This window comes from Spermophilus citellus, assembly GCF_964194105.1.
Source record: "Spermophilus citellus genome assembly, chromosome: 18".
Taxonomy (NCBI): Eukaryota; Metazoa; Chordata; class Mammalia; order Rodentia; family Sciuridae; genus Spermophilus; species Spermophilus citellus.
Window position 1 is genome coordinate 17,536,796 of NC_138200.1, and position 25,128 is coordinate 17,561,923.

General features: G+C 54.3%; 2 protein-coding genes across 5 annotated transcripts; one reads left to right on the plus strand and one right to left on the minus strand.

Moving 5' to 3' along the window:
• Window positions 1-137: 137 nt before the first annotated feature.
• IGFLR1 (IGF like family receptor 1) lies at window positions 138-3,403 on the plus strand. Its single transcript, XM_081274011.1, has 5 exons — window positions 138-202; window positions 866-1,085; window positions 1,564-1,751; window positions 2,162-2,528; window positions 2,610-3,403. Exons 2-5 carry the CDS (start codon window positions 926-928, stop codon window positions 2,933-2,935), a joined length of 1,041 nt encoding a protein of 346 aa, XP_081130137.1. The 5' UTR covers window positions 138-202; window positions 866-925; the 3' UTR covers window positions 2,936-3,403.
• A 184-nt stretch (window positions 3,404-3,587) lies between these two features.
• On the minus strand, window positions 3,588-25,128 carry KMT2B (lysine methyltransferase 2B). 4 transcript variants are annotated; one of them, XM_081274008.1, is made up of 37 exons: window positions 24,353-25,128; window positions 23,185-23,257; window positions 20,930-22,881; window positions 20,612-20,725; window positions 20,369-20,519; window positions 19,793-20,072; window positions 19,561-19,616; window positions 19,028-19,306; window positions 18,518-18,612; window positions 18,135-18,233; window positions 17,881-17,994; window positions 17,600-17,746; window positions 17,402-17,497; window positions 16,885-17,002; window positions 16,227-16,340; window positions 15,876-16,060; window positions 15,712-15,801; window positions 15,504-15,608; window positions 15,303-15,376; window positions 14,554-14,669; window positions 14,366-14,457; window positions 14,146-14,283; window positions 13,130-13,288; window positions 12,813-12,933; window positions 12,656-12,734; window positions 12,394-12,554; window positions 11,090-11,317; window positions 9,703-11,005; window positions 9,537-9,614; window positions 9,350-9,459; window positions 5,457-5,594; window positions 5,297-5,371; window positions 5,017-5,194; window positions 4,456-4,563; window positions 4,262-4,345; window positions 4,015-4,144; window positions 3,588-3,926 (listed from the first exon to the last, which is right to left on the minus strand). In XM_081274008.1, the coding sequence occupies exons 1-37, from the start codon at window positions 24,719-24,721 to the stop codon at window positions 3,651-3,653; spliced, it is 8,085 nt and encodes a 2,694-aa protein (XP_081130134.1). In that variant the 5' UTR covers window positions 24,722-25,128; the 3' UTR covers window positions 3,588-3,650. The 4 variants fall into 4 exon arrangements, with proteins under 4 accessions (XP_081130134.1, XP_081130132.1, XP_081130133.1 ...); XM_081274006.1 differs by having other exon boundaries at window positions 20,930-22,947; window positions 24,353-25,123; XM_081274007.1 differs by having other exon boundaries at window positions 20,939-22,947; window positions 24,353-25,122.

Here is a 25,128-nt window from a genome sequence, read left to right on the forward strand (position 1 = left end):
AACAAGGATTTTCTCTACTGTGCCTCACCTAATAAAGTTCCACACTGAGGGTTTAGAGCGTCATCTGTGGTTTGCAGTTTCCTTCCACACTTCCGATAAAAAAAAAAAAAAGAGAGAGAGAGAGAGAGAAAACTGCTGGCTTCCAGCCACACGCTCAGCAGAAGCACTTCGAACTACTAATGTGAGAGAGGCTTGGACTCAGGTCTGTACTGGTGGGGTGGGGATACCTTTGTCCTGGAAACCTTAGCTTCTCCATTTGAGACATCCTCAAGGGGGAGGTATCTGTTTATGGCAGGTTGGAGGATTCCTAACATGGAAGAGATTAGGTCAGGAGGGGAGAGGTGGTTGGTAGTTCAGTGGGAGTCTCTAGTTAGAGTTAGGGCTGGGTTCTTGAAGACCACCACTCTTGAGATGGTGGTAATACTTAACACTTAAAATGAATTTGTTATATGCCAGGTGCTGTTCTAAGGGGTTGACTTTTCTAAGTAATTTTTCTTCCTTCCTTCAAGACAGGGTCTTGCTATTTTGCTCAGGCTGATCTCCCAACTCCTGGGCTCTAGCAGTCCTCCCTCGGCAACTTCTGAGTAACAGGCCTACAGGCCACCATGGCCTGGCTGGCTCTAAGCGCTTCTAATAACATAATATTCTCCACAGCAGCCAGGTGCTATGAAAAAGGGAGGGTGGATACCAGATCCAGAGTTCTCCTTAGCCATCTTGAGGCCTCTTGGGTCCTGATAATGGACCAGGAGTTGGCCTGGGGCCTCTGGTGGGGGTTAGGTTCCCGCTTCCAAAGAAGCCAGGGAATTCCTTCCCCGCAAGGAATTCTCCTACTTCCTTCTTCCCCTGGGATTTCTGGAAAGTGTAGCAGAAGAGCTGTGGTTGGAAGTCTTGTGGCCACAGCCTGCGGTGTGCAGGACCTGCCCAGATGGGGACCGGACGCTTCCTCTGTGTCGCCTTGCTGCTTATGGCTCAGGCCTTACCACAGCCGGAAGCCTCCCAGTACTGCGGCCACCTGGAGTACTGGAACCCTGACAGCAAGTGCTGCAGCAGGTGCTTAGAGCGCTTCGGGCCGCCTCCCTGCCCAGGTGAGGAGCGGACTAGGTATACGCATCAATCCTTGAGGTGGTAGGAAGCCGCGAAAGGGGTGAGTGGGGGCTGTAGCGCAGGCCTGTGAGGCTTGTTTAGAGGCAGGCGTGGGCCTTCAGCAGGTAAGACAAGGCCGGCCGAGCCTATGTGGAGGACAGAGATGGGGCCCGCTAGTGGCGGGGTGGGGGGTGGGGTGGGGGCTAGCGGTTGTGTGGAAAGGTTGGCCTTTTTGTGGGTGAATTCGGGTATGGGCAGTGCCTGGTGCAGAGTGGGTGGAGGAAAAAGGGGAGAGGCCAATATAAAGTGGTGAAAGGGGCGGGATCAGTGTGAAAAGAGAAGGCGAGGGCGGGCACTGTTAGGCTGGGTGCGTGCCGAAGGGGCGGGACTTACTGGGATGGGGCAAAGGAGAGAAGTTAATACAGCAGAGGTTTGGGGGCTCGCTCAGCCGCTCAGGATCATGCGTTTGATTCCCTCTAGACTTCGAGTTCGTGGAAAACTGCGGGCTCAACGACTTCGGCGATTTCTTAACGCACCCGTTCAGAAAGTGTCCTGCTGGACACTGCAACCCCAACAACTCAGAGCAATGCAGTCCCTGCAGCAGTGGGGTCGCAGCCTTCACTCCCGTGGGAAGCCGTGGAAGCAGAACCTTACAACGTTGTAAAGAGGTGCTGGGCGGCCTCCAGGGTCTGGGTCAGGGCTTGCTCAAGGTGGGGCGGGAGGCATGGTTTGGGGGTCGATGGGCAGGGCCTGGACCCAGGGAGGGGATAGGAAGCCGCATAAGGGGTGAGGGCTGTAGGGCAGGCCTGTGAGGCTTGTTTAGAGGCAGGCGTGGGCCTTCAGCAGTTAAGACAAGGTCTCCTCCCCACAGAAGGGCCAAGCAGTACCTCCAAGTGGTGTGCCTGATGGGATGTGGGGAAGGCGGACTGGGTTAAGGTAGTGTGGGGTGAGTGGAGTGGGGACAGGATGGAACAGTGAATGTAGCCCCATCGAAGGATATAAGGATGGGAGGGGCTTGAGCTGTTGGGGCAGGCGTGGCACATGGACTCCCTATTTATTCCCAAATCTTTATTCCCAGAAGCCCATCCCTTCCAAGGACTCCTGCCCTATGTCATCTCAAGAAACCAGAGCCCCTAGTTCACCAGTGAGTTCCAGTCTCTCATGGACAACTGAGAGCACCAGCACGCTGCCAAATTTTGTTCTGTCTTTGGTACTGATCTCCTTGCTGGTCCTACTCCTGATCTTTGCAGTGATCCTCCTGCGCCCCCTACAAAGATACTACTGTCCCGGCAAGGGAAAAGCCATTTCCCTTCCCTCTCCTGGCTTGGTTTGTGGAGACCCCAACACCTACATCCTCTCCTTACACTCACCTTTCCCAGGTGCCCCGGAGGCACTGGAGAAAAGGACCACAGGGACAGTATCTCTGCTTCCACTCTCAGGCAAAGGTTAGTTGGAAACAGGACACATACAGGTGAGGGGTGACCTAGAAGTCTGCCCCTTCCTCCCTTTTACTTTCCATTTCCCAGGTCTGCCAGGTCTGGAGTCACAGCCCCTGTCTCGCCTCCTGGATGAACTGGAGGTGCTGGAGGAACTGATAGTGCTGTTGGATCCTGAGCCTGGGCCTGCTGGATATATGGCCTATGGCACCACTCGACACCTGGCTGCAAGATATGGGCTGCCTGCTACTTGGTCCACCTTTGCCTATTCACTGCGGCCCAGTCGCTCACCATTGCGGGCCCTAATCGAGATGGTAGTAGCAAGGGAGCCATCTGCCTCCCTGGGCCAGCTAAGTGTGCACCTGGCCCACCTAGGAAGGGAAGATGCACTAAGGGTGCTGTCCAAGCTTGGCTGATTTGGGATTTGCCAGGCCTACTGCTCAAAAATAGTTTATCTTGAATTCAACTTGCTGTCTGTTCCTCATCAAGGGGACTTCTTGAAGCATAATCCTAATTGGGCAAAGAAGACCCAACATGCCACCGCCTCCTCCCTACAGAAGGGCCACATGTGGGAGAGCTGACCTCAGTGCTGCTTTCTGAACAGTCCTGCTGCACCTCAGACAGCTCATCCACAGGCATTCTACATTAGAAAATGTGAGGCATTTCTTGCTTTGAAAACTTCGCAGACCACACAATTTACTCCTAATTCCTACATGGCCTCTCACATACTGTTGAGGCTGATGTACTTCCTTGGTTCAGGAAGGGCTGGGGTATGGAGAAGAAACAGCTCCTACCTGCCCCCAACACCAATCACATGGGAAGACCACCTCTCCAAACATTGACAGACTTTATTGTGGGGGGTTCCCACCTGGGACCCCACCCTCTTAAATAAAAAAAGTGCATAGAAAAGAAGGGATTTAGAAACCTTTGTACAATATCTACATCCTGGGCCCCCAGGGCAGGAAGGGGGCAATTGCTGGAAGGGTAGAGGCAGGCCCCTTGCCACCTGCATGTCCACATCCACTCTGAACAGGAGGGTGGAAGTGAGATGCTCTGAGGGACTAGGGATCCTTCAGGCTAGGGGCAAGATGGCAAGAGAGTTGTGAGGAGTCGTGGTGGGCAGCCACGGCCTCAGTTAAGGAACCGTCGGCAGCGCTTGGCGCCACAATTGCAGGGCAGCTTGTTGCTGGCATCCTCAATGGGGAACTTGTAGTCATAGGTAAGTTCCTCACCACGCAGGATGCGGCGCAGGGCAAAGATGACGATGTGCTTCTGGCCCTCCACATGGATGACACGAGAGAAGCAGTTGGGCTCACATGAATGGTTGATGAAGCGGGCGGCATTGCCATGCATTGTGGCATCCACCACATCAAAGTCATCCATGCGGAACATGTAGCACCCGATGCCCTACAGAGATGGGTGGAGAGAATCAGGTGCTCATCCCCAAGGACTGGCCCACTTCACCCACCTCATTCCCATGGCCTGTGCAGCCCACCTTCCCATCGTAGAACTTCTCCCGCTTGTCAGTCAGCACAGAGCGAATGACAATGCCAGAGTATTCAATGACCATCTCGCCGGCATCGATGTTGCGCTTACAGAACAGGCCTCGCCCATGGATGGCTGATCTGCCGTGTAGGATGGATAAGGGGAAACTCAGGGGGGCAGAGGGCCAGACACCATATTGCCCCCTACCAGGGCACCTGTCCATCCACCCAAGGGGCACCTCCCCCGACCCCACTAACCTGTAGACACCCACAGCCTCTTTGGACGTCTTTTTGAGGTGGCGAAAGCGCATGGCCATGGGCAGTTCCAGGCTGGTGGCACGTCTGGTGGGAGACAGAAGTGTGGAATCCAGGAAAGAGGGCTCTCTTACCCCTGGTCACCCTCTTTAGGATTCTTTCAGACCACCAACAGCACCCCAGCTTACCCTCCATACCTGGTTGACCTGAGCTGCACCTCATCCTCTTCCTCGTCACAGGTGGCCCCCTCAGGGAGCACCCGGTGTTGGGAGGCCAGGAAGTTGAACATATCAAAGGTACACTTCCTGCAGGTAGGGAGGAAGGGAGGGTCATACATTCCTTCATGCTGCCTACAGATTCTGTGGCCTTGGTCTGCTGCTGACAGCATAGGAGGAATATGCTGTTGAAGACACAGCAAAAGGGGAAATGGTGGGCTTTATTCTTCTGATGTGAATGTTATGTTAGAAATAACTCTTGGAGCCAGGCGTTGTGCAGGCCTATAATCCCAGCAACCTGAGAGCCTGAGATAGGAGGCTCACAAGTTCAAGGCCAGACTGTCCAACAGCCTGTCTCAAAAATGGGAGGAGGGGCTGCAGGTGTGGCTTGGTAGAGTACCCCTGAGTTCAATCCCCAGGACTGAAAAGAAAACAAACAACAAAACCCCACCACTCTTGGAGCAGCCTAGCGTCTTCTTCCCAGGACTTGGTTTCAATACTACAGACTCAGCTCCCACCCTTGAGAGCTCCCAGACCTCTCACCGGAGATAGACCTCAGCACGGGCAGCCCCATGGGGATTCAGGGGTGGTTCCTCCTGACCCTCTCCCTGCTGGTGGTAGCGAAACTTATAGTGCTGGCAGCGCTGGGCCCCAGGCAGTTGCTCTGCCAGGAAGATGACAGCATCATGGTGAATGCCCAGGAGCCTGGCCCCACTCATTCCTGAGGAGAGAGGTTGATGATGGATCAAATCCTGGAAGGCCCACCTTGCCCTCAGGGAGTTATCCCAGCCCCCAAGTCCCTGTGGATCTACCCTTTACTTACCACTAAAAGAGAGATGTCTGAGCCGTGCATGCCCTCGGGCCTCTTGCACTTTCTCAATCAATGTTCTCCACGCCCCTGGAGTAAGAGCAGTGCCAGAGTAGAGTCAGGAGGAGGTCTTGTGGGCCACTTTTCTTCCCTGCCACTACTGTTCCCAACTCACCCTCCAAACTCTCTGCCTCCACACTGAAGCCATCCTCACTACTGATCTCAAAGCGCAGATGTGGGCCAGCCCGTTTTGGAGCCTGGTTCTCTTTGTCCTCTGGAGATGGAGGTTCTTCTTCAGAACTGGAGGCCTCACCTGGTCCCAATGAGCAGGTAAGAGGGCAAGGATCACCTTCCTGGAGTCAAAAGTCTCCAACATCCCACTGTACTCCCTGCAGACACTGCTTTCCCTTCCCCCAGGCACACAGACTATGGAGTCCAATCACCCTCCTCCTGTTCCTTCTGCCCAGTGAGCCCTATAAAATGGACATAATTTTCTCAATGAGACATTCATAAAGGATTTCTTTCTTTTTTGGTGGTGCTGGGGATTGACTCTAGGTTGGCCTCAAACACCCTAGGCAAGCATGCCACCGCCAGCCCAGAACCTGGTTTTTCTTTTCTTTTTCGTACGGAGGATTGAAACCAGGGGTGCTCAACCACTGAGCTACATCCCCAACCCTTTTTTAATATTTTATTTAGAGAGAGGGTCTCACTGAGTTGCTAAATGCCTCACTAAACTGAGACTGGCTTTGAACTCACCATCCTCCTACCTCAGCCTCCTGAGCTGCTGGGATTACAGGCGTGTGCCATCATGCCCGGCTTTTCTTTTTCTTTAATTTTTTTTTAAATTGTAGATGGACACAATACCTTTATGTTATTTATTTTTATGTGGTGCTAAGGATCAAGCCCAGTGCCTCACATGCCTAGGCAAGCTTTCTACCACTGAGCTACACCCTAGTCCAGAACATGGGTTTTTCTAAGGGGCCTACAGTTCCTTTTCTCTTCTTTGTTGGTCCTGGGGACTGAACCCAGGGGCACTCCACCACTGAGTCACACACCCCCAATCTTATTTTGTATGTTATTTAGAGACAGGGTCTCACTGAATTGCTTAGCGCCTCACCATTGCTGAGGCTGGCTTTGAATTCACGATCCTCCTGCCTCAGCCTCCTGAGCTGCTGGGATTACAGGTGTGCGCCACCGTGCCTGGCTGCGGTTCCTTTTCTATAGGACTTCTCAACCATCAGAACAGTTTCAAAGAGGCATGGAGTATTTGAACTCTGCAGGCCACACAAGATTGCTCACTCAAATCCAGTCTATCATAAATGCCCATATATCAATCATCATTGTTTTTCACACAAATTAAAAATACTGGAAAATTATGTTTTGCATTTTTTTTTTGCCATGTTGGGGATCAAACCCAGGACCTTACAGATGCTAAACAGGTGCTCTAACACTGATCTACAGCCCCAGTCCTATATGCAGTAAGTTTCTACAAATATTGTAAGTAAGCTGGGCGTGGTGGAGCATGCCTATAATCCCAGGGGCTCAGGAAGATGAGGCAGGAGGATCGCAAGTTCAAAGCCAGCCTCAGCAACTTAGCAAGGCCCTAAGTAGCTCAGTGAGACCCTCTAAATAAAATATAAAAAAGGGCTGGGGATGTGGCTCAGTAGTTGATGTGGCTCAGTAGTTAAGTGCCCCTGGGTTCAATCCCCAGGACCAAAAAAAAAAAAAATATATATATATATATATATGTATTACAAGCATACATACTCATACACATAGAACCAAGTACACTGTACATAAGGTATTTAAAAGACTTCTCAGGGGTTAATAGATTTTAGAGATAAGAGTAGGTGACTTGCTGACATAGAAGCGGATGTGACAAAAAGAGTTGTGGCCAAGACAATTCCGAGGTTTGGAGCTTAAATGGAGAAAGGATAAAACTGCCACTGACTGCAATGGTGAGGAAAAAGAAAAACAAATTTGGGGTGAAGGTCAAGGGCTCAAAATGGGACATTATGGCTTTGGGTTGCCACTTAGAAAACTCCCCCTGCAACTTGCTGGTGGAAACGGCAAGGAAAGGAGGCAGCAGATTGCAAACTAGGAGTTCAGAGATTAGGTCTGGGTTGGGAAAGCAATATGGGGACTATCAGATTATAGATGCGTATGTAAAGCCAGAAGAGAACATCTGGGAGTATAGATAGTCAAATCAAGGGCAGGACTCTGGGACACACTAAAATTGGCAGGTTGGGAAAATATAATGACCAGCTCTCAGTCTGTATCCTGTGGTGCCAGCAGCAGCACTGGTACAGCTGTGTGCCCTCCCTCCTTGAGACATTCTTTCCCTGGCTTCTAGGACCCCACATTCTCCTCTCAGAGGTGAGAGCTGGTCATTATATCTGGGGTTCAGGGTCAGAGCACAAAAGCCTGAGTGGAATATGATTTAGGATAGCAGGACCCAATGGCCACATTCTTGACACATCACTTCTCAGGGGTATCCTGCCCACACACCCTCCCCAGCTCCAAGTGAAACTCTAAACCAGACCCTTGCTGTGTGTGTGACTCGCATCATCCCAGGACTCAGCACCCCAGGGTCCATCTCTAACCACTTCTAGCTCTTCTCTTATCTGCTCCCCATCCTCACCTCTGCACAATAGTGCTGACTGCAGGGCTCTTGCCCAGCTACTCTTTCATTTTTCCCTCACAGTACCCATCTAACCTGCAATGCACTTGTACTGCATTGTGTGTCTACTTCCCCTACCAAAACTTGGTATGGTCCCTAAGAGCAACAAATGCCTGTCACAGTTACTGCCATATCCTCATGTTGTCTCTGACCCCCTAAGCAGCCTCTCAGTTAAGCAGTCTCAGTCCACCTTGCTCCACTTTCGTGCTCAACAGTTAATCTCTGTGTAATGAGAAAATCCAAACACCTGGACAGGATTGGGCCACAAATCCCAAGCAAGGCTGTTTGACCACCAATTGACTTGACTCTCCCCACTCTCGAGAGACTGCCCTTAAACAGAGAACTTCACTTCCAGCTTCACTGAGTCCTGCAATCAAAACTACTCTGAGCGCCCCTATCATCTCCCAATTTCTGCATTGATACCTATCTCACCTCTTCTCCTCCATCTCAGGAGTCACCTGTTTGAAGCTAACCACCATAAGTTCTCCCACTCACCTTTCCTTCCACAAGCATCCTTTGGTTCATCTCAACCCTCACACTAAATACTTCTAAGCAGCTGCCCTACCTCCTCCCCCTCCTAATCCTTAGCTGAACTTTTTGGCAAGGTGCCTGATGTTGTTTTTAGCTTCTTTTTTTTTTTTTAATTTATTTTTTAGTTCTCGGCGGACACAACATCTTTGTTTGTATGTGGTGCTGAGGATTGAACCCGGGCCGCACGCATGCCAGGCGAGCGTGCTACCTCTTGAGCCACATCCCCAGCCCTGCTTTTAGCTTCTTCATTAACCAATACCTTTTAATTTTGGATGGTGACACAATATCCTCCTCACCCCTGTTCCACCTGCTCATACCATACACTGTTCCTAGACTCCCAGTGGTGCTTCCTATGGCAGGTAGATTCCCAAATGACCACTCCCTTTCCTTGACCACTCTCTTCTGGTCCTCTTGTTCCTGGCCCTCTTCTGGGTCCTATGGTCATCCTCTTTAGATGATACCCTCTTTAGATGATCCATCTTTAGCTTGACTAGATACCTACCTCTCTGACCCTGGCAGACCAAGCTACCCTGGGCAGGCCAGACAAAGGACTTGAGGACTTTGCTGAAATGTTATTAAAGCTAAAATATCATTTTTATGTCTGTTTCTGCCACAAGGCCTTGAGATCCCCATGGGCATCTCTGTGACCATAGCACTTAGCCTTAGGCTCACAACCACTAGGTATATTCTCCCTTGTTTTCGGGTGCTAAAAATTGAAACCAGGGCCCCTCTAAGTTAGTTATACCCTCAGCTACTGGTATGCACTTTTTAAAAATTGGGCCAATTCAGGATGTGTCAGTCATCTAGTTAAGTCGAGCACAAGAAAAAGACAGTGAAAAGGAAAAACTGCTCCTTACCTGAATAGTGGTGCCACTGGGACTCAAGCAGCAGGTCTGGGGTACCATCAGGGGCCCGGGGAGCACCTGCTTCTGGAAGTGGCAGCAGAAGGGACCGTTCCTGGAGGGGCCTGTGAAGAAAGACCTGTTAGAAAAAGGAACAGAGGTCCCAGACTGGCTTCTAGGAAAAGGGGACCTAGCCACTCACCCAGAACTTTCCTCCCCAGGATTATCCAGGTTGAGAACTCCTCGCACCGTCGGTGTTTTCATCCTCACTCGGCTAAACCTGGCAGGGAGAATCCATGAAAAGGACAAGCTGCCTTCTCCTGCCCATCATCCTTGCTTGCTGCCCCAACCTCAGGACACTCACTTACCCACTGCTACCAAGTCCTGGAACTTGGGGGACATCCTCCAAGGACTCCCCATCTTCATCCAGCCGGGGGGTTTTGTTTGGGGGAGGTGCTGGTGGGGAACGGCCAGAAAAGGTGGACACCCTTTTGACACGGATGGCCTGGCGAGGTGGGCTGGGGGGCCCACTGCTAAACACCAGTGTCAGTGGAGGTGGAGGCGGAGGTGGGGCAGGGCGGACTACCCCTACCCCTACCACTGGCAACACACCAAGCAAGGGTCCTGGGGGCAGAGTCCAGGAGGTGGGGGTCGTGGGAGGAATGGTAGGGGGCAAAGGTGGCTGCTTCACTGGGGGTGGGACAGGTTCACCCTCCCCAGCCATCTTTACAAATACTTGCCCCAGCTTGTTGACAAGAATGATCTTGGATGTAGCAGGTTTAGGGGGCTCAGGAGCAGGGCCCAGGCTTAACACCCGAACTCCTGGGGCCCCAGGGAGCCAGGCAAATGTCCGGGTGGGATCGGCTGGGCTAGGGGGCAAACCTTGGGAGGGCTGGCTGCCATTTGCCATGGGAGGTGCTTGGGGAAGTGACTCTTCTCTGGGACCAGCAGCCCCCTCCCCAGGCCCCCCTAGGTTCTTCAACACAAAATCCACAATTTCTGATGGCAGGTCCTCAGGAGGTCGGGTCCTGTCCCCTGCAGCCCCGAGGACTCCAGATCGGCCCACTCCAGGCCCTGAAGGAGGAGTCCCCTGGCCCCGGGGTTGCTGGACTGCCTCGGCCTCGCTGTCTGTGCCATCGTCCACTCCATCCAGCTGTTCAATTCGGGGGACTCCAGGGAGGGTGCCAGGCGCCAGAGCAGGGCCAGACACCACTGTCACAGGGAAGTGGACATAGCGGGTAGTGGGGCTGTTCTCTTCCTCTGAGCTGTCCCCGGGGCCCTCATGGCTGCTCCCCACTGCCCCTGCAGCCACAATCTCTTCCTGGAAGGGCTCAGTCCCCAGTAGGCTGGCTGCAAAGTCCAGGTCGGCAGCACTCAGTCCTGATACAACTTCCATGTCCTCAAAGTCTGGGCCCAGATCTTCAGGGGGTGGTGGTGGAGATGGGGCCAAGCCAGGGGGAGCCAGCTCCCCTGAGGTAGGTGTGAGGGCTGTAATGACTGAGGTAGGAGGGGGCACCCTGAGCTGAGGGGATGTTCTGAGAGGAGGGGAGGCCCGCCTTGATGGTGGCGGCCTGGGAGTCAGGGGGCTAGGACGACGGGAACGTCTGGGTGGAGCTGGGAAGTCCGGGTCTCCCACAGTAGGGATGTGGTGGGTCAGAGAAGATGGACTTCCTGTGGTGAAAAGGGTCAGTGCGTCAACCAGTGGCTCCAGCCTCCCCAACTTCACCCTTCCCTGGACACTCCCCAAGTGCTCACCAGGGGAGGGCAGGGGGCCAAAGGAGACACCTCCCAAGGGCCTCCGGGATGGCGAGTAGTTGGGCACTTTGATTCGAGCCCCTGAGAAGGAGCGGGGGGCTGGAGGAGGAGCGTTGCTTGAATCTAGCCGGAGTGGGGGATCCAGATTCTGAACAGGCGAGTGATGCTCAGGAACTCCAGGGATTAGGGCATCTGTATCTGGTGGGGAATCCTCATGATATGGGGGCTCTGAAGAAGTAAGAGAACTGCATTAGGGGTGATCAGTCCAAGTGTCCCATCACGATACCCCCTTCATTTAAACTAAATACACCATCCAGGATCTCAACCCTGAACTGGTCACATCATGTAACTAGACTCCTGTCATCAACTGGGCCCCATCTGTGGCACCTGTAAAATCTTTATGAACACCCGCATCAGGGTCCTTTCATGATGTCTCTTCTCCATCCTTGCTATCTCCCCACTTCCTAGTTGCCCACTGCTTTCTCTACAGTAGGCACCACCTGCCATGAGCTGCAGTGCCCTCTCTCCAGCATAGCCAGTCCTACCACTTCCTACCTGCTCTGAGCACATCCATGCCACATCAAACACATCAGCCTCATCCTGGTGTTTCAGGCTCTCCATTAACTGGCCCCACCCAGACTTTGCAAGATGATCTCTGCCTCCTCTTGACACTCCCTTCTCTCCAGTCAGGATGGATGCACCCTCCTCTTCTCTCCACTTCATATCATGCTCCAACTTGGAGTAAGACTGTTAACCCACAAATACAATCCACACTTCTTCCTCCTATTTGGCCCACAATGACCTCTCCCTTTCCTACTAATCTCTAAGTACATTCTTTGAGTCATCCAGCTCTAATCCCTCCCTGTCAGCATGGCTGTGAGGTTGTCAGTGGGAAATAAGTAGATCCAGATTCAAATTCCAGTTCTACCAATATGTTACAGCAATAGCAAAAGTCCCCCATGAGATACAATACCACAGAACCCATACCTTCACCGGAGTTGGTGAAGCATTAAATATCATATAGCCCTAATCCAGGAACTAAAACCACTCCGCTTCTTACGGCTGTCCCCAAGTCACCACTCCTCTAAGGCTAGTCACAGGGTGTTCTCCCCCCAATCACTTCCTAGGAAATGCTGAGCACAGCCCTAGGCAGGTAATGCATGGCCAGTAAGTTATTATTTTTATTACAAACAAATAAGCACCTCCTAGAGTTTCTCCAGGGGAGCAGGGAAAGAGAGGCTGATGGGTAACCATTTAGGGAGGGCAGCATCAAAGGAAAAGAATGGGGTAGTACCGAGCCAGACCTGAGGAAGGGGCAGGGCTGTGCGCAATGGTCTGGTTCTCCTCTGCTGCCTCCAGGTGAACCGGCTCTTCCCTTGGCCCCCACGGCCGATACTCTAGAATTCGGCACCGATACCAGCAGCGCCTCCGAGCATCCACTGTGCTCCAGTACAGACGGGAGCACCTGGTAGGTCAAGGGTGTGGGATGAGAGGGTTAGGACAACTTGAAAAAAGGGATCCAGTCCTGAAGTTCCCCAACCCACTAATCACCCCTGGATTGCTCACTGGTAGCCAATGGGGAAGAGCCGTCCCTCACAGTCCGAGAGATCAGAGAGAGTACCCAGGGAGTCAATTCGGATGGAGCCTGTGGTGCAAACAAGAGATCAGGATGGGTAGTTGGATAAGCAAGGTCAGAAGAGTAGGGAGAATTCAAGTAGCTTACCAATGAGCACATTGATGGCATCAGGTTCAAGGCCTGTCAAAAACTTTCGCTTAAAGTTGATGCCTTCAAAATCCACATAGACTCGGCGGAGAACATCAAACCCATCAGGGGTCACAATCTCCTGTGAAATGGAAGGCAAGTGGAGGTTGATTGGTGGGAGTGAGGGGAATGTGGGGGTATGTGAGGGAACAGCTCTGTAGGCCAGGACTGAATGGTCACGTCCGAAGCTTGTCCTAAGGACTGTGGGAGAACATACAAGGAGGAGACACTGAAAGTGCAATGGGCAGCTAACTGTCTCCCCAACTGTCCTGGCCCACCTTGCCATCTAGGAGGTCTGTGTGTTTCTGGCAGAAAACCTTCTTGTCGTCCTGGAAGATGCAGTAGCTGGCTCGGGCACACATGAAGTGGAAGTTACTGAGGCAGGAGGACAGGCAGCAGCCCACTGTGGCGCCAGGCTTCAGGCAGAGCTCACAGCGCTGCAAAGGGAAAGGGCTGCTGAGTGGACAAGCCAGGTACTAGAGCCAGGGTCTCATGCCGGGCACTGCTGATTCTAGGACTCTGCCTAACCCAGCACCTCCCTCAACAAAAGCTCTCACTAGGCTAAACCTCTTCCTTGATCAGGGCGAGGAGCACGTCCAAACCATTTCAGGGCCTTTTTTTTTTTTTTAATGTTTTAGTTTTTATGTGGTGCTGAGGATCAAACCCAGTGTCTCACGCATGCTAGGCAAGCACTCTATCTCTGAGCCACAACCCCAGCCCTGCATTTCAGGGTTTTTGAAACAAAGCATTATTAGACAACTTGAAAAAAAAAAGAGAAAGATTAACAATAGCCAACACTTACTGAGTGACATTTAGCATCTTCCTTTCCTCACACTATTCGAATGTGGATCCTGCTTTACTCTATCTGGTCTTCACAACTAACCCCTGCAGTCAGAATCTCCATCATCCAAGCGCTGATGAGCATTTGACACTCTCTGAGGCCTGCCCCAGGCCAGACAGTCCATGGGGGCAATTCTAACCCAGGTACTACCTCATCACTTCATGGGGGCAGAGTGAGCGTAAAATGCCACGGTATAGCACATCTAGTACAGGTTCAATCAACAAGACTAAAAAGACTAAAGCCTAACTTTAGTCCCCCAAGGCTTCAGGCTCAAATTATGGCCAGATCTATCACTGTAGCACCAGAGTCCTGGAACAACCAAGAAAAGTATCTAGAAATAGCAGTCAAAAGACACATCCTGGTAGAAAATGTGAAATAAGAGCTGCTTCCACTAAAGGCAGGGACCTATCTGAGACCCCAGGGCTGCCCTTCTCTACAGGACCCAGCCCTCACCATCTGCCTCCCTCGAGCCACAGCAGCATGCACGTTCTTGAGGGAGCCATCGTTCTCCTCAAACACTTCAGCTGACCAAATAGCACAGTTGACGTGTGTCCACTCATTCTGCCCGATGTACAGAAGCCGCCCCGCTTCCTATAGGCAGAAGAGGAATTGTATGATGGAGGAGGGAGCTTCCAGGGCCCCACAACCTGAGGCTTCATACAGCAGCCCTCACCTTGGAGTCTGCATCCCCATATTTGAGGCAGAGTGCACACTGACGGGGGTCCTCCAGGTGTGAAAAAGCAGCAGGATCCTTGCACTGGAAAGCTGGAAAGAATGCAGAAAAAGAAGTCCAAGAATCAGGATCAGCAGACTAGCCCTCAAGCTCAAGGGCACTAGCTTCCAGCACCCACATGCCAGTACCTGCTGAAGGATCCCCTGGAGGCTGCCCTGATTCTGGGGTCTCAGGTTCCTCCTGTCTCCACTGAGCATACACATGGTCCAGGGATGGGGGCAACACCGCATTGGGAAGGACTCCGCTGTGGACAGGCAGGGTTAACATCTGATATGTCTAACAAGGACAGCTGGACTGGGGCCCACCCACAACATCAGTCTAAATGTGCCATGACACTCTTTGTCCTCTCTCCATGTGGAAGTTTTCTTAGTCTCCCAAATAAGCCAGGTCCTCTTGTGCCTCCTTTGATGTAAGAAATACTGTTCTCCTCATGCCTGAAATAATCTTCCTCCACCTCTCAGCTCAGATATCACTGCTTCCAGGAAGACTTTCTGATCCCCAGCCTCCAGCAGGTGCCTCCTTTAGGCTCCCACAGCCCCCCCTGGATTTCCCCATTGCCACCCTACCCATCTGGATCATTAATACCTGCCCAGCACCCCAAACGTGAGCTCTTTAAGCAGAGTCCAATCTTACTTGCTCACTGCTCTGTCCTCAACTGCCTTATATAAAGTAGAAACAAAGCAAGAGCTAACTTACACAACCTGAGTCTTTGCTAGTCCACAACCGCCGGGGAATCTCATCCTGGTTTCACCACCCTCTTCTTTAGCCTTAACCCTAACTCTGATCCTATTTTCAGCCCAGCTTGACCCTGGATTTGTAGGTGCCCCTGTCTTTGCCCTCACTCCCTGGTTCCCTCCTGCTACCCAGCCTTGCTCACTTTGGCAGCCGGGTACTCCGTCGCCAGTACTTGGGGTCGTGGGCGTCGAACCAGCCGAACGCAGATTCTAGCAGCTGGGGAGTGGGTTAACAGGATGAGAACTGGCTTCCCCAAAAGTTGGTGGGGGCAGGGTCTGATGAATCCACTCTCTCCCCCCACTACCATTCAACCGCCCTAGGAACAACATCCCCCAGTGCTTACCTTCAATAGGAGCCCCTTCATCTGGCTTCCTGCCCGGCGCTCTGGGGTCTCTCCTTCTTCTGAGTGCCTCATCAGGATGCCCACCATGTCCTCCATGAAGCTGTGCTGTAAGGGGGTTTGTCAGGGTCTGAGCCCCAACCCTAACCCACAGACCTAGCCCTACCCTCTCCTCTTGGCACCCACCTGCTCCTCCCCATGTCCCACTCACCACAGACTTATAGTGGCCATCCTCGAAGCGCTGACCCACAGCTTGCAGATCACAGGGACCTGGGTGCAGTTGTTTCCCATCCTGCCCACACTGCAAATAGGAAAAGTCAGCAGGGCTGGTGCTGGGCCTGGCCCCACCCATCCTGCCTCCTGGGCCCTCCAGACCTGGGTGCACAGCAGCAATGGGCCCGCCACCTTTGAGCTCAGCAAGCCCTGGAGCACCTGGCGCAGGCCCCCCTGTAGAGCCCCACTCAGGGCCTCTCGCCAGCGGGGCTGTGTGGCCCCAGCACATGGTCCACACGTGTACAGCACCGAGTCTGGCAGCCCGGAGAGGATCTCATAGTCTTCATCTAGAACAGCCAGGCAGGAGAGGAGAATATGTTTTGGGAGGATGGCAGAGGTCCTAGGAGCCCCTAGGCCATGAAGAACACTTAGCCACATGTTGTCTAAGGACCTGAGGTGGGATAGGGATCCCCCTAGGGCTGAAGCTACACCCCAGGTTCTCTGCCTACTCACCTGAGAGCCCCTCACACTTGGCATGCACCCAGTGGTCACACTGTGCGCACTGCATCATTTTGCTCTCATAATCATTGTCTTCGTAGCAGCGTGTACAGATTGGGCAGTAGTTTCCTAGAGGAAAAGGGAAGCAGGGAAGAGTCAGAGAGGCTGGAGTTACTCCCTACCCCTCACAGTCCCTGTGGAGAGCCAACCACACCTTGACTGCCAAGTAGGAGGCATCCATTATGCCTGTCTCAAGTCCCTAATAGTCCCCCCACACTGGCTGAGGATGAAGCCTCTTTTCTAACTCTGCAGACCTGATGCCCTTCAGAAACCAGGGTCTTGCTAAATGTGCTGCTTGAACAAATTAGGAAAAAGTCCCAAGTTTTGAATTGCCAATTGGAGATTGGAATTTATAGATAGGATCTCAGAAACTGACCAAGAGTAGGGTCCCAGGCCCTTTATTCCTACCACCCTCAGAGGGGCTGTGTCCCTCTTTTAAATGAACTTCTGTGGGAGAATATTCTGAATCAAAAAGTTATGTAGCTAGAAGGTAGAAAGCCACTAGACTATCTGTTCCAACTCTTGCTGGCAGAGGCCCTATGTTGGGCCCTATATCAGGAGCCTGGCCTCCTCCCTCTGGTCCTCCAGTCCCCATTTTCCTGGCAGGTCCCACCTTTCTCATAGAGCTGGGTGCATCTGGGGCAGAGGCTGTAATCTCCAGACCACTCAACATCCCAGTTCTTCCCTGGAGTTGCCCCACAGCTCTTGCAGCGCACACAGGCCGAACAGATCTGGGAGAGCAGGGTGATATTAGGAAGAAACCAGACATTGGGCTGAAGCAATACAATAGGGGAGATAGGTGAGGAGAAGTGGAGGGAACACATGAGGAAGGACAATAAGAGGAGAAGAGATTTGTGGGGGAAACAACGAGAAAGAGGAGAGGGGCAGAAATGGACATCAGGCTACGGCAGGTAATGCTGAGCCTGGGAATGTGGAATGCACCAGCTCCTAAAACCATTACATCAAATTCTGCATCTAAATCTTGTCTGTGAAAATTTAAAGAGAAAATATTAATCAAATTCTCAAAGTGATGCCAGCCCTCCCCTCCTCCTGAGAACCCTGGGGCAAGTCGGGGGTGGTGGTGGCATAATTACACTACCATAGTGAGGGTTGTGAGCCTCATCTCTCACCCAATGGCGTCTTTTACGTGTGGCCCGGGTTGGATAACTGGGCCCCAGGCAGGCTGGATGGTAAGCATGGCGGCATCGCTCACACTCCAGAAGGTGCTACGGAATGTTTGAGAAAGTTGGCAATGGTAAAACCTATCGGCATAGGGATATATCCCTCTCACATGCCTCCACCTATTCCAGGCTGGCCTCTGTGCCCACCTTAGATCCCCTGCCTTTGCGCCCACAGACATGGCAGAACTTGCAGCGGCGGCAGCACCAGCTATCATGATGCTGAGGCAGGGGCCGTTCAGCCTCCTCCAGGCAGAATGGGTGGAAAGGGTCACAGCAGACTTGGCAAAATACCAACTAGAGGTGGGGTAGGAAAGAGCAAATGATGGGCACAGTGTGAGGTTAGAAGGCCAGGAGATGAGATGGCCCTAATAATCAGGAAGGGCCAATGAAGCCTTGGGGGGGTCTGTGAAAAGAGGGAGAACACCAACCTCATGTAGGCCTTTGCTGGCACACAGCAAGCACACCATTGGGGGCCCCCCTGGGACAGAAGTGAGCACGCTCAGGCCACCCATCAGCCACACGTTCTCTAGGTCACAATCCTCCTAGGGGAAGAGGGGACACAGGATTGCAGAATAGCCAGGAACCTAGGTCAGATCCATCCTTTAAGCCCTGGCTACTCTGACACAAGCAAAAAGCTTCTTCTAACCACAAGCCCTACAACCAACCCCTCTCGCTGACATACCTTAAAATCCACACGGACCCGGTGCACACCATCTGGGGACTTCTGTTTTCCCGTCCAGCCATTGGGAAAAGAAGCAAAGTGGCTAGGGCCCAAAGTATCCTAAAGAGGGATAAAGAACTGATCAGAGGCTGCCCATCTCACCCTCTCTGCAGACTCCCCTCCTCAATGCCCTTCCCCTAGCCTGCCGAACCCTGACCTTTGCCCAGACTCCACTCTGCTTTCCATATAGGCAAGGCCTGACTCATCCCTTAAGGCCTGTCCTCTGGTGTGGACACACCACAGTACTCCGGTGTGCCCGTCACCCTGACTTGCCAGGTAGCTCCTGGAGGGCAGGAGCCATGCCTCACACAGGGCTCGGGGTTCTCGAAGCGGGCCGTGCTGACCTTGTCCAGGCGCCTTCGAGCCTTGAGCTGCAACACAGGCTGCAAGGTGGGTTTGCGGGGCCGGCTCTGCTCCTCAGGTTCTGGTGCTGGCAGCTCTAGGCAGGACACGGGAGCAGTGAGACTTCCCCATCTATATCCCATGATCGTCTTCTACAACCCCAATGTTACCTAGATTACCAAAGCCTTCTTTAACTAAGACCCACAAGGATGACCCTGAGGCCCTACTCAGTAAGTTCAGTGAGATCCTCACATACCAGTTCTGCATATTCTCCTAAAACTACCTCCTCCTCTGTTCTCAGCCACCCTCTCAAGCAGACTGATAAGAGCCCTGGTGCTCTTGCCGCTTCCACAAAAGACACAAGACCAGGGTTGTGCACGTAGCCCAGAGATGGAGCACTTGCCTACCATACACTAAGCCCTTAGTTCCATCCCCAACATGGCCAAAAAAAAAAAAAAAAGAAAAGAAACATAACCGATTGCTTGATGGAGAAAACATAAAGTAGTCCATACCATTTTCTCTGGGGGTCCGACGCCGAGGAGCAGGAGGACCCCCGGGCTCTGAGTCATCCGAGTCCTCGAAGATATCATAGGAAGGTCGCTGTTTGACGCAGCGCCGGGCTGACTTGCGCTGCAGTAGGAGGGAGTCCTGCTCCTCGGGTCCTGGGGGGGCCACCACCTCCTCCCGGGGCCCCCCAGTTCCCGCCCCCCGACGTGGGCCTGGAGGACCCGGGGAGGCCTCAGGAGATTCATCCGAATCCCAGGGCAACAGCGTCTTCACTATCGTCCGGCCTGTGGGAACAGGGGACTTAGTAGGATTTGAGCTCAGCTGGGGACATGGGACAATGAGATAGAAAAAAGACAAGAAAGAAGTGGGGCAGACAGAATGAATATAGGAGGAGTTATGATACATTTGATGGGGAAGAAGACAGACAAAGGCAGAGAACTGCAAAGATAAGGAGGAAGAGCAAATAAAATGTGGCTTCCTCCACACCACAAATCTACATAAGGTTTCATGAAACAAAATGCTCCTCAAACCTGGTTACCTTTTTTGGCCAGCCGTTCCATCTTACGAGCCTCTATCTTGTCACACTTTCGGTATCTGGGGAGGGGAGCAGCACGTCACCAGGGTAGGGGACTGGTGGTCTGGGGGAAGAGAGGAAGCTCTCCACAAGGATGCCAATCCCACTGCTCTGGCTGGGCAGAAAAGGGGCTGGGGTAGGAGGTCTGGATCACGAACAACCCCAGGTGGGAACAAGGCCACCCCCAGCTACTCACACACAGCACTGCTTCTTGGTGTTGGGGCCCCCAAATTTGGGCTTATCCAGGCAGTTGACACAGGACCCACAATCCTGCACACGCAGGCAGCCCCGACAGTGTCCACACCGGGCCATCCGCATCTTCTTGCCGTGGTGGGAGGGCAGTGAGCGCCGGGGTGTGTGGGTCAGGGTCCCTCCAGACCCTGTAGGCTCCAAGTCTCCCCCAGGTCCAGCTGATTCCACTTTTCCCCGCCGGGACCGGGATGGGACACTCTCAGTCTCAGATGCTGATGACGTATCTATTGCAAAAGATAGAGTGGAAATGGAGCCACAAAGCCACCAGGCATCCTGCCTCATTTTCCTGTTCTCCCCCAAGTTCCATTCAGCTGGCCTCTGGCCTCTACTTTCCCACATTGATAGGTTCTAGATGTTCCCGAGTCAACCTGCTTTGTCAAAGATCCAGCATTTCAGTTTATTTGCCACCTCACTCCAAGCCCCCAACTAGGCTCCCTCTCTTCTAGCTTCCTGATATGCTTGATCATACACAAATCTGACGTGGCTGCCAAGAACTCACCCCCCAAATTAACCCCCCTACCCTCTGTGGCGAGATCTTGCCGGTCCCGGAGAGGGAGGGCACTGAGGCGGGGAACATCTTCAGGTACCATGGCCCGGGCCTGACCAAGGGCTACAGCAGCATGACGGCACACGTGTTTGATACGGGGGCCTTGCACAGGTGACTCAGGGCCCTGGGAGAGGAGCAACCAGAAATAAGTGTGGGCAATGGTTCCCTGTGTTCTGTAACTAGCCTACTTCCGAGAACCCTCCTCCAACTGCGTACCGAGGCGCGCTCTCTCTTGACTTCCACAGACTCATCTTCAGACCTGACACAGCCTCTGTCTGGGGTCTGCTTGACAGTCCCCATAGCCTCTTCCATTTGCCCTCCAGGGCTCAGCTGGTAAGGGAATAAGCAGGGTCAGGATCTGGGAAGTAAAGACAGATGGGGACAGGGGAATAGCCATAGGGAAGGAATAGGATCGAGGACAAAACAGGACACTAGAGGATAAGGTAAGAACTGGTTCCGAAGGCTGCTGACAGTGCTGAATAGTGTCTAGGGAGGCAGCTGGATGAACTAGGGAAAAGGGCCTGGCCACAGCACCTTGCTCACCGGCATGGCCGCTGCCACCTTCTGCTGCTGCTGTTGGTCAATCTTGAAGAGCTGTACCTTGGCTCTCTTGAGAAGGCTGAACATTTTCTCCTCCACCCCAGACAGTGGTAGGGAACTCAGGCTGGTCATCCGGGCCTTTTCCAGTGGTGGTGTGTGCTGTGGTGATGGCTGCGGCTGCACTTGTGGCTGCTGGGGTGGTTGTGCCTGGGGCAGTAGCTGGGTCTGCAAGGCCTGCAGGGGCTGTTGTAGCTGAACCTGAGGCTGCTGCCCATTGCTTAGAGGTGGAGCCCCATGGGGGGGCACCTCGGCCTTAACAGGAGTGGTGACCACAGGGGCAAATAGAGGCAGGCTGAGGTGGTTGGTTCGGCCCACTGCCCGTGGCTCAGGCTCAGCTGGAGAATCATCGGCAGGAGGCGGCTCTGGCTCAGGGGCTTCAGGAGCCCCAAGAGGAGTAGTAAGCACCGATTCATAGATCTTCAGGTGGGCTTCGCTGGGGGTAAACTGAGGGGCCCGAAGAAGCAGGGGCCTCCGGGAGGGTGTGGCAGGGGCAGGTGGTGGAGATGGGGCTGGTGGAGGGGCGGGGGGAGGAGGGGGCGGCTCCCGGGTTAGTGAGGTCCAGCGAAATGTGGGTTCCCTTAAGATGGACCGCCTCTTCTCAGGGAGTGGGACTGGGGTAGATGGGGGAGTTGGAGCACGTGGTGGAGAGGGAGCTGGTGCTGGTTCCTGGGGAGCAGGTGGGGAGGTGGCGATGGGAGGTCGTAAAATAGGTGAAACCTCCACCTTTGGGGGCTTGGGAGGGTCTTCATCCATAAATCGTCGGGGTGTCTTGATGACACGGGAGGAGCGGGCACTTACCACAGGCATAATAAACTGCCGGATATTCTTCAGGAAGGTGGTACTTTTGGGGGCCACGGTGGGACTGTCTTCTGAAGGGCCTCCCATGGTGGTAGTGGGGTTTGGAGTGGGAGAAGTACCCTCTGGCCCTGCCCGAGCAGCTTCCCGCTCTGCTCGTTGGCTGGGTGTCAGGGGAGGCCGGCCCCTCTTCCTGGAGCATGTAGCTGGGACTGCAGGAGGTGGGGACTCTTCTCGCTCCTCTGGGACCAGAGGTGGTGGAGGGGATGGTGGTGGAGGGGGAGACACTGGGACTGTGGGTGGTGGAGGGCAAGGTTGAGGGGGAGGAGATGTTGACGGGGGTGGGAGAGGAGGAGGGGGTGGAGGGGCTGGAGGAGTTAAAGGTGGTGATGGTGGTTTTGCCTCCTCCTTTTCCTCGGCTAGCATCACCTCTTCCTCAGCCTCAGCTCTCTCTTCCTTCTCCTCTTCCTCCTCATCCTTTTCTTCTTCTTTCTTCTCCTCTCCTTCCTCCTCTAGCTTCTGCTCCTGCTTTTTGCAACAAGGGCCCCCTCCTTGTCCAGATTCAACTCTTCTTTGGGGAGCATCCTGCCAACTTTCCCCATGTCGACCTTGACCCTGACCTGATTCAAGTCCCAAGGACAACTGTCCCATCTTCACTTTTTTGGCCTTTGAAACAAACTTGATCACGAGGGGGAGCCCACCTCGGCCTCTGCCCCTGCCTCCACGGCCTCCTCTCCCAGACTGTCCTCCACGTTTGGGGGTCCCAGGTCCTGGGCCAGGCCCCTCCTTGCACTTCCAACTGCCAGTTCGGTGTTTTACTGGAACCACAGGAGGTGGGGGTTCAGGTTTAGGGATTGTCACAGCCGCTTCTGCTACCACTACTGCTTGCTGCTTCTTCCGGCAGGGGCCTGCTGGCCTTCCTGGGGGCCGTCCCCGAGACCGACGCGGGGTGGAGGGCTCACATGCCCGGCTTCGGGGGGCTGGGGGTGCCTGGGCCCGCCGGAGAAGTTCAGTCAGTGCCTGCACCATCCGTTCTGTGCCCTCCTCACCCCGTTTCCGGGCAGGGGTCTTTGTGGGGGTAGGTGTCACATCTGATAGGCGAGGAGGAGGAAGAAGGGTCGTCTTATGTTTGCGGCCCCGACCTCGGGGGGCTCGACCTAAAAGGAGAATAGGTGTGGGGAGATGGGTCAAACTGGCCCTGCAGACTGAGGAAGGTGCTCCAGAAAGGCAGAAACTAAGTCCTACTTATCAGTTTCCCCCAGTCTATCTTGGACTCTGAACACAGGACATACTCAGTAACTGACGGAGACTAGCAGAACAGGGAAGAACTGACACAAAGGGCAAGAATAACATTTTTGTAAAGCTACAGAGGTAGAGTTTCCCCCATCACTCACCTCGCTGGGATCGGAGCGCAGAGCGCAGGGAACTGGGGGCCACATCTTCATCTGAATGAAAACCCTGAAACTCCTGATTTAGGGGACCGGGGGTGGAGGGGAGAAACAGCAGTCAGTGCCAAAGCCCTGGTTCCACCTGGGACTCAAGGTATGGAGAAACATCCCCAGCTTACCCCTTAATGTACCTCTGCCTATTTATAAAATAAATGGACAGGAAGGTCTTTCCCTACAAATGGAGGCACAAGGTGTTTCTAAACTCCCCTCCCCAGTGCCAGGCCAGACAAGCAGAGCCACCAGGGGTTCCTGGCCCAGAAGAAAACACAACAGTGTTTCCTCAGGTTGGGCAAGTAAGCCCTACACTAATGGCCAACTTCAACTCAGAACAAATTGGAACCTCCATTTACACCCTTTCAGGCCACAGTTTCTTCCTGAAGATGGGAGTAGGGACACCCAACGGGGGGAAGGAGCAAGCATCAAACGGTTTATCATATCAGGCTCCACTGAGTCCTCAGGTGATTAATAGGGGTCCCAGCAATACAATGGACACTCTTGCTTTTTCTGAAAGGTTAGGGGAATAAATCCTGAGCTGAACTCAGACCAGGCAGAGTGCCCAGTCTCAGCCTCCCTTTCATTCTTCTTCAACCCATGTCCCAAGAAGCCCTCCACCACTCTACCTTAAGATCAGCAGAAGAACTGGAGCACTGGTGAAACTAGGGATGTGTCAGAGATTGAGGTCCTGGGGGAAAGCCTACAGCTAAGAGCTCAGACTGCTCTAGTCTCTAGTCCACTAAAGCCATGCTGCTGCTGTTGCTGCCGTCGCTGCTGTCAACCACCACTGATTGGGCGTGCAGTCCTCATGGCCTTCTCGCCCACACTTCTATTCCCCTAGTCTTGCTACCAAGAAGGATCAGCCCAAGACGCTTCGGCAAGACCTGTCTGGGGCCCAAGAGGCTAGCTGCAGACAGGGCTTCTCCATCCACTTTCAGAGGCCCTATCCACCCAAAGCTCTCTGCAGACTATCTCCTTCCATGCTTGTTCCCAGAAGCCTTTCCTCCACAGAAGCCCTGAGGATCCCACTTGCCCACGCCACCCCAAGGGGGCACCCAGGTCCCTGTAAGCCCCCGGCCTCCGCCCCACCCGGCGCGGGGGACGCCTCCGACTACCTCACCTCATCGTCGGAATCCCCGTCACTGCTCTCCTCCTCTGGCACGCAGCCTCGGCCCGGCCCCGGGCCCCAACCTCGGCCCCGGCCCCGGCCCCGGCCCCGCTGAACGCGCGGGCCGGCCCACAGGCGGCGGAGCCGGCGCAGGCCCCGGCGGAACCCCAGCAAACGGAGCAGGGCCGTATCTTCTCCAAGCTCGGCTCCGCCCGGCCCCGCCGCGCCGCCGCCGCGCCGCAGAGCTACCCGCACTCTTTCGGCCCCGCTGCCCCGTCCGCCGCGGCCCCCGCCTCCGCCGGAGCCCCGCGGCCGGCCCGGGAAGCGGCCCCGCGCGGAGCCAGGCCCCGGGCAACTGCCGCCGCCCGCCGCCGCCGCCATCTTGGCACCGTGAGAGGGGCCGGGGAGGCGGGGGGAGGGGCGGCCCGTGCGCAGGGTCGGGGGGAGGGGAGCGGAGGAGGGGCGAAGCGGGGCGGCTGTGGCTCACGACAACAACCAGCGCCGCCGCGGGGCTGGCGGGAGCCGGGGGCTGGGCCGGCCACGCGCAGGGCACCACGGGAGCGGGAGTCCGGGGCCGGGCGGCCGTCACCCTCAGACCGCACCTGAAGAGAGCACAGACCCTGCGTCCGGGCCGTAGAGGGGCGAGGCGCAGGGGCCTCCGGGAAATGTAGTCCAGACGCCTTGCTCCTTCCGCTGGCGGCTCGGACACGAGAGCTGAGAATACTGGGTTCCCGACTGGGACCCGGAAAGCCAGTACCCCGTCTCCTGGAGGTGTGGTCCGCGCCCCA

Coding starts and splice junctions, on each gene's coding strand:
- IGFLR1 (XM_081274011.1), top strand. CDS start 926: ATGGGGACCGGACGCTTCCTCTGTGTCGCCTTGCTGCTTATGGCTCAG. Junction 1,086..1,563: donor CGGGCCGCCTCCCTGCCCAG/GTGAGGAGCGGA, acceptor GATTCCCTCTAG/ACTTCGAGTTCGTGGAAAAC. Junction 2,529..2,609: donor GCTTCCACTCTCAGGCAAAG/GTTAGTTGGAAA, acceptor TCCATTTCCCAG/GTCTGCCAGGTCTGGAGTCA.
- KMT2B (XM_081274006.1), bottom strand. CDS start 24,721: ATGGCGGCGGCGGCGGGCGGCGGCAGTTGCCCGGGGCCTGGCTCCGCG. Junction 18,613..19,027: donor TCGGACCCCCAGAGAAAATG/GTATGGACTACT, acceptor TGTCCTGCCTAG/AGCTGCCAGCACCAGAACCT. Junction 16,061..16,226: donor CAAGTGTGAGGGGCTCTCAG/GTGAGTAGGCAG, acceptor TGGCTGTTCTAG/ATGAAGACTATGAGATCCTC.